Source organism: Ananas comosus, linkage group 20 (assembly GCF_001540865.1).
Source record: "Ananas comosus cultivar F153 linkage group 20, ASM154086v1, whole genome shotgun sequence".
Taxonomy (NCBI): Eukaryota; Viridiplantae; Streptophyta; class Magnoliopsida; order Poales; family Bromeliaceae; genus Ananas; species Ananas comosus.
Window position 1 is genome coordinate 5,789,694 of NC_033640.1, and position 15,467 is coordinate 5,805,160.

At 31.7% G+C, this 15,467-nt stretch overlaps 1 protein-coding gene across 1 annotated transcript; it reads right to left on the bottom strand.

The window, feature by feature from the left end:
- LOC109725832 (gamma-glutamyl peptidase 5-like) lies at nt 548-2,074 on the bottom strand. The gene is made up of 4 exons (XM_020255207.1): nt 1,583-2,074; nt 1,322-1,489; nt 942-1,109; nt 548-855 (listed from the first exon to the last, which is right to left on the bottom strand). The coding sequence occupies exons 1-4, from the start codon at nt 1,898-1,900 to the stop codon at nt 757-759; spliced, it is 753 nt and encodes a 250-aa protein (XP_020110796.1). The 5' UTR covers nt 1,901-2,074; the 3' UTR covers nt 548-756.

Here is a 15,467-nt window from a genome sequence, read left to right on the forward strand (position 1 = left end):
TTTTTTAAGTGATGAGTAGATGTCACCTCAATAAATATAAATTATCATATGCATATGCAAATAACATAAAAATTTAATATACTTAATATTTGGATTTATACTATGCAAACATGTAATTTATCTATATTCTTAATAATAATTGAATCAATTAATTATACCAAAAATTTGGCAGCTTCTTACATTTGATTATTGGTCAAAAAATAGAAAGAAAAAACATATAATAGGGGACATTTTTGGAGAGAATTTACAAGACAACTTGTGAACAATATTTTGTTACCAAATTAATTTATTTGGATTAAAGTATTTTATTATTTATTTTCCTGTTTAATCCCTAATTATGATCAGTGGATCCGCCAACGCAATTAGAAAGAGTATTTTTGGGTAGGCAAAATTGTTTGTGTTAAAGAAACCCAAATTATGGCAAATAAGATCTCAAATTATCCGATTTACTTACGCATTAATTTATATCAAATCCACTCAACATAAATAAATGTAATAATAAATCATGGACTAATTAATGAGTTTCCAAACAAAAAAAAAAAAAAAATTAAGAAAAGCAAATTTGAAATTGACCCAAATTAGTGATTTATATTAATTATGAGAAACTTGAAAATGTTAACATGCATGGCACAAGAGATAACTATGGTATCTTGTTAATACTTTGGGAAGCATTAACATTAGTGCAAATTAAAAAAAAAAAAGGTACATATTCTCTCTCTCTCTCTCTCTCTCTCTCTCTCTCTCTTTCTCTCTCTCCTATCTCCTCTTGAGGAAGCATTTGCACAACAACTCCCAGAACTTAGTATCAGGTTCAACTGCTTCCACCTGTGCTTTAGCATCCTCAGAAAATTCCCTCTAACAAAAGAAAAGAAAATGAAAAATGGGAAACATATTTTCAAAAATATGAACAAAACATGATTTGCAACAATCTTAGTACTTACTCCAATCAATTCGTTGTTAACAAGACGGTCGATGAGATTGTACAAGATATCTTTCGTATATTCGGGGTGGCCTTGAATGCCCAGTATGTGTTCTCCGATGCAAAACATCTCTACGCCTGTTTTCTCCGAGTACGCGAGCACCTTCGCGCCGAATGGAACCTCCCACACCTATTTTTTCAACATGGTATATATTTCGATTAAACATAGCGATAATATGTTTTGAACGTTAGACCTCGAGAAGAAGAGGGATAATATACAATCACCAGTTTAGAAAAAAAGACAATGTCTGTACTAACTGTATAAAGAAAGGTTGCTTAATTCGCAAATAGCAATAAAAATATGGAGAGTGGTGATTGATTTATGCTTCTAAAATGGCAAACCTCATCTTGATGGCACTCAATGATCATGGCACATTGAGGTATATCTTCAAGTGCACCAAAAGTTGATGAGCATTGAAGCAAATCCTCCATTATCATCACCTTCCTTATACTAACATCCCACCCTCCATTCGCCTTCCCGACCCGACCGCCTAAAGCTCGGCATAAAACCTAACAAAACTCACATAAAACAACACAATCTATGTCCTTCTTTTCTCTTATTTTGGTTTTGACATATGTGTAGTATGATGAACATTTGCTTACTTGGTGTCCAAAGCAAATTCCTAGCACTCTCTTTTGCATTGCATCCAAGGTTTGCACAAGGAAGCAAAGCCGCAAGATCCAACCGTCGTCGCCGTACGCGTCGTGAGGGCTACCGCTGATCACGAAGCCATCGTAGGCTTCGAGATCTTCGGCGCTCGGGAACTCCCCTTCCACCACCCTGAACAAGTCCCACCTCTCGCCCTCGTCCCCGAAGGCTTGCACGAAGACGTTGTAGTAGCCGTCGTACATCTTCGTCACATATTCGGAGTCCTTTGCGGCGAGGAGGAGTGCATATCTCCTCTCCCCTCCTTCCTTCATGGTTCTTTAGCAAGTGTGAAGTTGATATATGAGAGAGAGAGAGGGAGAGGGGTTTAAGGAATAGGATTGTGTGTGTGTGTTATGGGAAGTAACATGTGAAGGAGCTGCTCTTTATAGATAGAAGGGGGGTGGGGGATGGGAATCAAAGGAATTTATGGTGTGTTTTTTTTAGTTAGCTTTTTCTCTAACTTCATGGAACTACTCAGATTGAGAACAAGTAATGTTTTGGAAGGTGTAGTGGCGTGCAAAATGTAGGGCGCCACTAGGAATAAGCAAATGGAAACGCAAGATTCAAGAGGCATTGTGTTTTTAAGGAAAGGTTAGATTCATTCAAATACCTTTTTAGTTAACTATATATATATATATATATATATATATGCATACATATTTTGTTTTTAAAGTATAATAGTTTAATCAAAATACCTATATATCAACTAGCAAAAACCTCTCTATCTCTTTCTCTCTTATTAGAGTTCCACATAGAATACCGAAAGTGAAGAGAAGTAAAGTGATTTTCAAACGTAAATACTTATTTTCGCTGTTTGGCTCATCATAATTTCACCTTCAATTGAAACACGAACACTCCAAAATGTCATAATTTACTTTGTCCTACACCAGGCCACAGTCAATTACAAAAAAACAAGTGAGGAAAAATTATAAAATAGTAACCAATAATCAATCTCCTATACCTTCAGCTTTTGCATCATTTACTTTCTGCGAAATAACCTGGGGAACTAAAATATTTTAGCTAAACAAATAGTGGAAAAAAAATAATTTTTACTTAAACTCTAGCTGATCCGAAAGTAGCGAAACAAACAGGCCCATAGTGCCATACTTTATCGAATATTTCTTATCTATTAATCACGTGTCATAATCAAAAGTCCTAATTAAACAAGCCTTAATTACTAATCATGTTTTAGAACTAAAATTTTCAGCAGCATTTCTACCAATTAATTATGCTAAGGAGTAGTGCGAATATGTTAATCAAGTTCCATATATTTAATTGGTTAATTAGTTGCGTACGTTACATCACTTTGATGATAAAACTTGGTTACAACAAATCGCTCAAAGAGTGCAATTTTCTTTTACTCTTCAATCATCTAGTTTGCATCCACCACAAAGATTAAATTAAGTTGATTAATTAATTGCATGAAACCCATTTTAATGCAAATTAAACAAAGTTCCTTTAGCTTACAAGCTAGCTTCTAGCTAAAATATTAATTGCCCCCAATTTCAAGTCTTCTAATTCTTTACTCCTCAATTTGTGAAAGCATGCCACACTCAATCTTGCATAATTAATCCTCACACTATTAACTAATAATTCCTTAATATGAAAGCAACATTGGAATTAATGAAGGGAAATTGCACTACAAAAAATCTTTACTTAAAACAACCATTTTTTTCACAATCATTTCATGGTGAAGTGGCGACGAATGATAGGTCGTCGGCCCTCAACGATCGCATCGGCCTATAATGTCTCGCCATGTAGGAAAATTAGAGAAAAATTTAATGGTGGTTTATGTGAACATTGTTCTTGTGATATCTTATATAGCAAAGCAATTAATCGAAGAAATGATATATAATATTATTAGCTACAATTAAAGGGGATATTAATTAGAGCGCCTAATTAAAATGCCACTATCTTTGGACTGTCCTAGTTGATTCACATTTCCAGCTAAGTTTATTTCTAAATGAAATAAACGAATTAAGCGGGTAGCGTGCTACCTATCTCTCAAAAAAAAAATTCAGCTCGTGTTCGGATTGTTTATTAACAAACCGAACACGAGCTCACTAAAAATGAATTTGATTATCAACCCGACTATTGGGTGACAAATAAAAAAAAAGAAGATTAGAATCTTAATCTACAATTGAAATTTATAAAATATAAATCTCTTCATATTTGGATTGGCATAAAATCTAAATAATATAGATATAGAGTAGGTCTCCCATGATTTCGGAAGTACGGAGGCTTCCGTGTTTGTAAGTTGTTTTCGATGAAAGGACATCCGATTCGACGATCGGCTCCGTTAGGCATAATCTACGCTATTAGAACTATCTACAAACCAAATTTCATAATTTTTCGACATCATTTACCAAGCGATCAAAGGATCTAAAAAATGACTATTTTAACGGTCGACGTGGCACGTTTTTAAGTTCAACGGTGTAGAAGTATCCAAATTACATGAAACTTTAATAAAAAATTCTACTTAATATCAAGAGCAAGAATAATACTTCCGATTTGAAATTTAAGCCTTTTATTACTGTTTTTTATAAGATTTTTATTTTCAACAGTTCATTTTGAGACTACTCGTTCACTAGGCAAACGAAGTCAAAAAATTATGATATTTGGTTTCTAGATAGTTCCAATAGCATAAATCATGTCTAACAGAACCGATCGCTGAATCGGATGTCCCATCATCGAAAACAACTTACAAGTACGGAAGCCTCCGTACTTTCGAAAGCATAGGAGCCTAGCNAAGCAATTAATCGAAGAAATGATATATAATATTATTAGCTACAATTAAAGGGGATATTAATTAGAGCGCCTAATTAAAATGCCACTATCTTTGGACTTGAGTCCACAAATGCGTCTATATGCATAGCATAATCCATTAAGAAAAGATATAAAGATGGAAAGCAAAAAGATCCTCTAGTCAAAACCCCACTATTTGTATTCGTAGACACTCCATAGTGGTGTCCCCATATGAGTCCATATTAGTCCGTACAAAGTTTGTAGTAAATTATAGAGTAAGTTTATTTTGGGCCATTCTGTAAGAATTACTAAAAATTCCACAGAAATCTTTTCTAATTATTGTATTGATTCATCCCATACGTAAGACTATCAAGCCAAACACGAGCGAACTTGGACACGCTCGTGTTCAACATGTTTAATAAATGAGCTGAGCACGAGCTAACTCGTTAACATATCGAGCTGAAATTAAAATTCAGCTCGTGTTGGTACCCAAGTTCCCAAGCTCGAATCCTAGTTAATTCACATTTCCAGCTAAGTTTATTTCTAAAAGAAATAAACGAAGCGGGTAGCATGCTATCTATCTCTCAAAAAAAAAATTCAGCTCGTGTTCGGATTGTTTATTAATGAACCGAACACGAGCTCACTAAAAATGAATTTGATTATCGACCGACTATTGGGTGACAAATAAAAAAAAAGAAGATTAGAATCTTAATCTACAATTGAAATTTATAAAATATAAGTCTCTTTATATTTGGATTGGCATAAAATCTAAATTTTATATATATATATATATATATATATATATATATATATATATATATATATAATATAAAATNTTTTTATATACGTGAATGCTTTAAACCCTAAACAATGAAAAAAGATTACCTTTTCTTATAATAAAATGATAATTTCAATTTACTTAAATACGGTTAATTAAATGTTATTTTACAATTACAACAGTTTGATTTTTTTCTAATACTTAGGCACCAAAGTGCAATATATATAAAAATTCAGAGACTAGCTAGCGACCAAATTGTTATATAGTGATAGTAGAGGGACCATCCTTATAATTTATCATAATTTTAGGATAAATTGCACATATAGTCCTCAAACTATGAGACGTGACATTTTGATCTTAAAATATTAATTTGTTACATTTTCTGGCACAAACTCTAAAAATTATTACAATCAAATCCCACAATCCAATTTAATTGACTAAATATTGATTCATTGCTGATATAAAAAAAATACCACATCTTAATTTTTGGCGTATCACTAATCACAATACTATTACATCATTTCCACATTGATAATATATCAATATTTGGTCAATTAAATTAGGTTATAAGATTTGATTGCAATAATTCTGAAAGTTCGAGCCACGTATTCCACCAAACTAAAGTTTGACGATTAAAGTATCACCAGCCTCATAGTTTGAGGACCAAAGGTGCAATTTACCCTAATTTTATCCTCAAGAGTGATTTGATCAATAATTTCTATTATAATTTCCTTTTGAAGAGGATTAATTTTGATTAAATCTTAATTACGATCATGTCCATTCAAAATTTAGCTCAGTGAGAATTATCAATAACTGAGTATAAAATGTGCTTACTACATATATTTCCTAAATTGCATGCATTAATTGAATTGTAATGATTAAATCTAATTAATGCAACATCTTGATTTTTTTTATATAGCTGAGATTAGAGAATAAAGATTGATAATTACCCTGTGGTTTTAGAATCCAAAATATATTTGAGAGATTTTCCAAATATTTTTATTACTACTGCTTCCATAACTAAACTAAAATTGTAATTCGGTTCGATCGAGAGTTTATTTAAAGTAATTTGTCGGTGCGTTTTTCACCTGAGTTGAACTCATTAATTTTTCAAGTATCTGAACAGTTTGAAAACCCTAGAAAACTCAAGCACGACCATGACTTGCGAGAATTGGTTTTGCATATGAAATTTGATTTTAATTAAAATATTTTGAATCTGTTAGATCATACTTAATAGAGTGAATTGTCAACTCAGATACTAAAACCTACTCGTGCAAAAACCAGTAAATTAATACAGAGAGATAACTCTCTTATATATATTGCTCGCTTATAATACAAAGATACCAACTATATAGAACCTATAAAGGGCGTTTGTTTAGATGTAATTATAAATGCAGTATAGTGGGAGATATATGCAGTTGAAAATATAGTAATTACAACTACATATATTCTATTTGGTTAGATGTAGTAGAAAATACTGCAACTATAAATAATTTGTTTGATTGCATTCAGTTAAGAAATGATTTTAAAAGTTTATTATTTTATATATATGATGGTGAGACTACCTCCAATATTTAAAAAATATTTTTTTATTTAAAAAATAATTAACGAGGTAAGCATATTTTTTGTTTAAAGTTACTCTCTCCATCTAATGCAATTGAAACTGCGGTCAAGAGGAGGTGCCTCCTCTTGCGATTCCTACTGCAGCAGTTAGAATTAAATATTTCAAATCAAACATTGAATTTGCATTTGTATGCAATTACAACTGCAGTACAATTACATGCAATCAAACGGTTCCTAAATGCAACCAAAAATTTATAACTAAACATATTATTTCGAGTAATGAAATAAGCGTAGAAATTGAATGGCGGAAACTACATCAACCCCCAAAAAAAATATTCTATTTAGTTCATATTCTATTCTTATCTATTTCTAGACAAGGAACCCTGGAAAAATGACATGTAGTTAGTATATATATATATATATATTCTGATACTGATACTACAATCGAGGTTGTCGAAGACAAGTTGTTTGTTGGAAGTGTAGAAACTCCGTAAGATTCTTTAAAACATAAATAGCAAATTGTGAAATATTCTCTACAAATAAGAGACCACTATTTAGTATCTACTTTCACTACCCTAGAATCTAAGCAGTGTTTGGTTCGGGAACAAAGAGAGAATAATCCCTTGTTCTTCCGTTTGTTCCCAAACAAGAATCTTTGTATCCGAAAACAGTAATTTTTGGATCTCTGGAATAAGTTAGTATAATCCGGTATAAGACTGGAACTGCTATTCCACTCTTTATCTGAAACAAGTTCTATTTCCAAATGGGAACAAGATTAATTAAAACCTAAATTTAATTTTAATTATGGTATTAAATAATTAATTAATTTAATCAATATATTTAAATCATTATCCATTGCTTAAATAATAAAACAATTAATTAATTTATTATTGTTTATAATTAATTAGCTAACTAATTATTAAATTTAATATGTTTATCTATAAACTAATATTTATATTGATCAACCATTAATATTTTTATTAATCTAATTAATTTTTTTATTAGTTATCTAGTTAAAATGATTTACTAACTGATTAAAAAGTTAAATTATTTTTTTTATATTTAATTAATTAATTAATATATTTTTAATATCTTATACACTATTCATAGCTAATAAATTTTTTAATTTATTAAATTAATTTTAAGCAATATTTTGATGTTAATTAATTAGATAAAATAATTTTAATTTTAAATTATAACACTTATTTCTCTCGTTCCAATCTAACCATCCAAACATTATTTATCTTATTCCTACAAACAACTCAATTTTCATACAAACGCAAAATTCGTCTAGTCTCTGTTTATACCTGAACTTGTACCTATATCTAAAAAAAGCAGTTCTTATGTATATCCAAACCAAACGCAACTGGTACCATGTATAAGCCCACATGCCATTTTTCTGTCAAATTGTAATATTCTTGAGAAGAGGTTCATTGAACCAAGCCACGTTTTTTATAATTCCATCCATATGGCATCTTAAGACTAAATTCACTTTGTGGGATAAGAATGGAGAAGGAGCATTCATGTATTTGTATCTTCTAGATAAACATAAATCTATTTGTCAATATATTAAAATCAGCTTTATTAGCAAAATCACGAACTTAGGACCTCCACAACACTTTAGAAGCTACTAATATTATACAGCAAAATATGTATCATCCCTACGGTGTTTGAGGATATTAGATGTGCCTCGAAATTTGATTGTTGGTTTCGATTTTGTGTCCATCATTCCTTGATTGGTTTGCGGTGCGACAAATTTTGAAAAATGATTAGTAAAAGTAAAAATAGATGTTTACAGTGGAAGTGGAGACGGCCCAAGCCTGGCCGTTAAGGAACTTCTTTCTTCTTTTTGCCCTAGAGGCGATATATCGTATATTGTACTTTCACAATATTTTACTTTCTTTTTTTTATAGTGAAGTTCTCTTTTGTTTCACCCATGATTTTTATCCTGCAAAGGATTTTATATGTTAAGTCCTTATGTTTCTATTTTCTTTTACTGTTTTGTGGTTTGTCTATTTTGCGATTGCCGTTTTTCATTTCTGTTTTGTGCGCTCGTTGTAACAAAGGAGCTAGCTATTACACAACAAAATAATTCTTATGAACATTTTACCATCAATTGAATGAGACATATATCCAAATTCACTTAGGTCTAGTTTGATATTATGGTAACTTTTTATACTATAAAAGGCCTAAAAAATTTGAAAGTGTTTACAATTTTTTTCTCTCCCAATGCTTTAAAATTACAGTTGCAATCGCCACTAGAAAAACACGTGGTGTAAAAGAAGAAAAAATTGAAAATACTTTTGAATTTCTTGAATCTTCTGTAGTATAAAAAGAGTGCCACGAATAAAGATTGAAATTCAAATTTAGTGCATCAATGGCTACGAATAAAGATTCGCTAATCTAACTGGAACATCATAAATTTACATCCGAAAGTGCATAGAAACTTTCGTTTGGTACACTTTACAAGAAAAAGAAACAGATATAATCTCTGATGACATGACAACTAAATCAACGATCACTCATTTTCGTCTCCATGATGGCATAACAACCGAATCAATTGTCACACCATCTTTTCAACATAGTAATTAACCCAATTGAAATAGTAATTAAATCACTAATTTGAGCTAAACTTCATCATGATTTCAAGGAGTATTCATTGTGAAATTGACCCACTAAATTAACTTCATATAAACCCTTAATTAGTTAACTTGGTTCGTTTTACTTGATAAAGAAAAAGGTATAATTCCTTGTGACTATACTATAAAGTTTGGTTCTTTACCATCTTTTTTAGGACTTTTGAAACCACGTTTTTCGCGTAGATTCCATTCTTTTATTCTTCCAAAGATGTAGAATCTATAACGTTGCCGAATTCTAGAAGATAAAGAGAACTTCGTTGCCGACTTTAGAATAATGTTTGTTACACTTTATTTAGCAAGGAAATGTATCATTGGTACTCGAATATATGCTCTCATACTTTTGAACTGGACATATAAATATATAAATATATATTATAAAAAGAATATTTTAAAAGGAAAATGAAGTGTTTGTGCATATGATTCAAATATGGATTCACAAGGAGATTGTGTGAATGGAAGCTCATAAAGCCATTTATTACATAACACGTTTGTCCTACGTTGGTTTGTTTGGCCTTGCTGTAGGATATAGTTTTATTGATTAAAGTATTGTCTAAGTAATCATTTCAAATTATGAGAGAGGTGGCATTTTAGTCCTCAAAGTTTAATTTGTTGCAAGTTTTCACGCAAACTTTCAGAACTATTACAATCGAGTCTAACAATTCAATTTATTAATTAAATATTGACGCATTACTGATGTCAAAATGATGTAACATCTTATTTATTGGTGTATTATCACTTCTACGTGAGCGATATATCAGTATTTAGTTAACTAAATCGGGTTATAGAACTTAATTGCAATAATTCTGAATATTTTAGTTAAAAATTTTAATAATTTAAAATTTGAAAACCAAAATGTCATCTACCACATAGTTTGAGGACCAAGCTTGCAATTTATCCAAAAGAAAAAAAACAAAATACTTTCAACCACCAGATTATCAAACTAGAGGAGAAAACTAGTTTGACTTGGTCAATTGGACCTGTTGACCACAAAACTAGTTTGACTTGGTCAATTTGACATGTTGACCATAAAAACATTCACGTTTGAATTGTTCAAACCAAGCGTTCCCCAGTAGTTGACCTATGTCAATTTTCCTTCCCTGTATTTTAGAGGCTTTTACTTATTTACCCTTTGTTACTATTCAAAATTTTTAAATTTATTAATTCTGAGATGATCAAAACATCTTTGTAAAATTTAATTATGTTATTTGAAGAATTTTTTTAAAATCAACGAGGTTATTTTGATCCTCCAAAGATAAAAAAGATATTTTTAAAATTTTGAAGAACATATTAGATATTATTCATATTTTTTTTATTATGAAAAATGCTAAGTCCGCAATCCATTTTGGGGTGTAGGATTACAACTCTTTTTAAAAAACTCTTTTTGGGTTTTAGTAAGGGAAAAAGAATGATAAGAAAAATAGAGAGATATGGACCGTCGAAAAGTAAAGTGATATGAACCGTTGGATGTTAGGTTTGTAAATTTAGGATCAAAAGTTAGTGGTTGTCGGAGTAGCATTGCTTTTTTTTTTTATTGGGTAAACTTCAATTTGCTAACTCATTTTCACATTATATCCTTATTTTACTGAAAAAATTTAGTATCGAATAAAAAAGCAAAATAAAATTCTCAATAACCATAGAATAATTAAGTTTAAAATTTTAAACTACAGGGTGGCAAAATAAAAATATGCAAAACAACATAGTTGTTATTTGTTGAGGATAACTTTTTAAACAGCTGGATGACAAAGTGAAAATAAACTAAACGACAGGAGGCCAAATTAAAGTTTACCTTTTATTATTTTATAAATAATGAGAATATATTCCTTATATTTTAATATTATATAATATATTACTACTATACTATATAATTATTAGTTGAGTTAGAAACTGCCCCAAAAAGCCCATTAGGGTGGGTACTTTTGATTGTTAGCCATGGATGGGAGATGTTAGGCGTTGGAGATGATGGTGATTAGTGGTTGTAGGTGGATAGTGTTTGAATCCCAAGCTTTGAGTAAATTTAAGAGTAGATCTAAGGACTAGAAATTTAGAAAACACAAGAGGGTTCGGCTAATTAAAAAGTATTTGCCTTAATTGATATAGATATATAGTATTATATATAGCGAGAGAGAGAGACGAGATGAGAGAGAGAGAGCAGAACTGTTGTTGCTTCAGACATGATGGAATTTTTCAAAGTCGACATCGGCTCGTTAGCATGATCTAGGTATTTGAAGTTGCCTAGGAAAATGATTTATTGCGATTTTTGATATATTTACCTAGTATCGAAAATGTCGTTTCAATAATAATTTTTAATGGTTGATATCTGCCGTTTTCAGTTTAGCGGGTGTAGAAGTTTCAATCAGATGAATTTTGATACAAATTTCTTTATACTATCTACAACAAGATCAATATTTCTGATTAAATTTTGGTGCTATACACACTTTTTTATAGGATTTTTATTTTCAGCCTGCCGCGTCTCTCATTATTGATTTTGACATCCTTTTGATTGATTAGGTAAATGATATTCAAGAAATCCAAAAATTATTTTCTGAAACTTCAAATACGCCTGGATCAAGTTACGGAGCGATCGACGATTTCGAAAATCCATCTCGAAAGACTCGAGGCAGTCGAGGCTCCACGTTGCTCTGAGGAGCACAGCAGTCCTGCTCCTCTCTCTCTCTCATACATGAATAGATTAGATACTATACTTTTATAGTAACGAAGCCTCGGTATATAGTCTTGATTTTCGATTTTAGGGTATTCAAATTAACGATCCTAACCGATTACATATGATTAGGTTGTATATGAACGTTCGTGAAATAAAAAGTGTTTATAGTTTTTTTCGATTCGTTTTACTTAGTAAATAAATTATTGTCAAATGGGCTGAAAATGATAATCTTTAAAATTTGAAGAGCATTGGATTTTAAATTAAAGATAAGAATGTTAACCTTAATTTAGATAGTTTAAAGTTTATTTCTATCAAAATTGAAGAAAGTTAGATTTTTTGTCAACCGCATTAAACTCCTAATCGCTATAGTAGCCATTGAAAATTGACAATTTTGAAATTGGTTTGCATCATAAAATAAATATGTTGAAAAATATAAATTTTATTCTATAAATTTAAATATCCTAGTCAGTTTTAACGGTGTAGGATCGTTTGATTTGAACTAAGATCGAACGAACTATAGTACGGAGCCTCGATACATAGATAGTATAGGAATTCAGCTCTTATATCTATATATATATATATATATATATATAGAATTATGTACTATTACTTCAATATACAAACCTTGGCTACTAATTGAGTTCTTGGCGTTGGGATGAAAGATTGTGCGTTTTGTTAGGATTGAATGTGGTCCCTGGTGTTGAATTGAATAGTGCGTCATCTAGGTTGAGTGGGGTGGTTGGTTTAATGTTAATGCTAACGGTTTGGAATGATCAAAGCGAGTAGATCTAACGGTAGAAAACTCAATAGTACCAAGGCTTGGTATATCGATAGTTATAGTAGCGGACTCTCTCTCTCTCTACTCTCATATATTATTATATATGTGAAGACCACTGCTGTGTGTGTGTGTGGTTGCTGTGTGTGTCGTGTGTGTGTTGTGACCCAGATAGTCAATAAGCTATATGTGGATCTAATAATGGGCTAAACTCTTAACCCGCTTAATATTTTGGTGACGCCAAGGCCCAAGAGGTTTAAGAGAGATTAAGCGTGTCTTAGGACGGGAGTAGTCCTATGGATGGGTAACCTCGGGAATGTGGTGGCGTTCACAGATGGTTATCAGAGTACAATTACCAGCGCGAAGTGTGAGATGAGCTCGGCCTGAGCAGGTCTGGAGATGACGGGCTAGCGAGAGAGTCTCACATCGCCTGGTACTTATGAGTCTGAGCCTGTACGCATGACGTCAGGGCTTAAAAGAATGGGAGATTGTGAACCAGATAGTTTATACTCCATAATATGAGAGTATTAATAGGGCTAAACTCTTTAACCTGACTTAAGCTTTTGGGGGTGGTGTAAGCGCCAGAGGTTAAGAGAGTTAGCGTGCCAGAACGAAGAGTAGTCTCTAGGATGGGAACCCCCTGGGAAGTTGGGGCATCACAATATATATATAGAATTGAGCCTATGTGCTTTTAAATTACCAAGTCATTGGTACTTGTAAGTTTTCGGCCCTTGGATTAAGAAATGTGTCGTTATGATGATGTGGTCCCCTAGGGTGAGTGGGGTAGTTGGTTGAATAGTATATCTAACGAATGAAAATGATCAAAGCGTAGATCTAACGGTAAAAATACAAGTACAAATGTTGTACTTTTACAAGCACCATAGCCGGTCTATATATCAATAGGATATATTAATGATATTAAATATATATATATATATATATATATATAGTAGGGCTACTATACTCTTATGAGTATAAAGCTCTTCGTACTCACAAGTTGTTTCCAATGTTGGGGCTTTCGAATCGACGATCCACATCGTTAAATATGATTTAGAGTATTTGAAACTTTTAGAAAATAAATTTCGTAATTTTTCAAAGTTATTATAAAGTCCATCAAGCAGGTATAAAATGAATGGTCAAAATCGAACGACATCCTAAAAATGGATGATCGAATTCTTCAATTTAAGATCAAAGTTATTGATATTTATTTAGATAATGAATAGAATTTTCTATCAAAAATTCAACCGATTTCTATTTTTTTACACCGTTACACTAGCAAATATCTCATACCGGCCGTTAAAATTTGTCAATTTTGTGAGCTTTTGATCGTAAGGTAAATGGTATCAAAAAATTATAAAAATTGATTTCTAAGAGTTTTAAATGCTATAAATAATGTTTAACGGTATGGATCGTCGATTCGAAAGCTTTATTATCGAAAACAATTTATGAATATGAAGGCGATCGTACTCATAAGAGTATAGTAGCCGGACTATATATATATTTATATATATATAGAGTAAGGCTACTATACTCTTATGAGTATAGAACCCTTACTACTCATAAGTTGTTTTCGATGTTGGAGTTTTCAAATCGATGATCCACACCATTAAACATGATCTAGAGTATTTGAAATTTATAGAAAATAAATTTTATAAATTTTCGAAATCATTATAAAGTCCATCAAGCGAGTATAAAATGAATGGTTAAAATCGAATGACATCCTAAAAATGGATGATCGGATCCTTCAATTTAAGATCGGAGTTATTGATCTTTATTTAGGTAGTGAATAGAATTTTCTATCAAAAATTCAACCTATTTCGATTCTTTTTCACCGTTAAACTAGCAAATATCTCATACCGGTCGTTAAAAATTGTCGATTTTGTAACCTTTTGATCGTAAAGTAAATGATATTGAAAAATTATAAAATTTAATTTCTAGGCCCCTGTTTGGTATGGGGTTAAGGGGTGGAATAACCCCTTAACCCCATACTTATTCCCAAACACCCCCCAAAAGGGGTGGGGTTAACAAACCCCACCCCAAAAGGGGTTTAGCAGGAATTGGTGGGGTTTGTTAACCCCCCTTTCTCTCTCTTCACGGGTTTGGCTGAACCCCTCCCCTCTCTCTCTTCACGGGTTGGCTGAACCCTCGCATCACTCCCAACGCACTACTGTAGCTCCTCCCCCAACCTCCTAACTCCTTCTTCCNATTTTCAGCCGTTAAAAATTATTGATTTTGAATCCTTTTGATTGCTAGGTAAATAATATCAAAAAATCCCAAAAATTATTTTCTAGAAACTTCAAATACGCTAGATCAAGTCTAACGGAGCCGATTGACGATTCGAAAATTCCATCATCGAAAATGGCTCAGGAGCACGGAAGCCTCCGTGCTCTTGAGAGCATAGCAGTCTTGCTCTCTCTCTCTCTATATATGTATAGAATTAGAGTACTATACTATTTATAGTACCGGAGCTCCGGTACTATAGTCTTGTTTTCGATCTTAGGGTATTCAAATTAACGATCTACGCTGTTAAATATGATCTAGGTTTTATGAAGTTCTTAGAAATAAAATTTTAGTTTTTTTCGATATCGTTTACTGAGTAAATAAATTATGTCAAAATGGACGCTGGAAATTGAATAATCTTTAAAATTTGAGCATAGGACTTTTAAATTAAAGATCA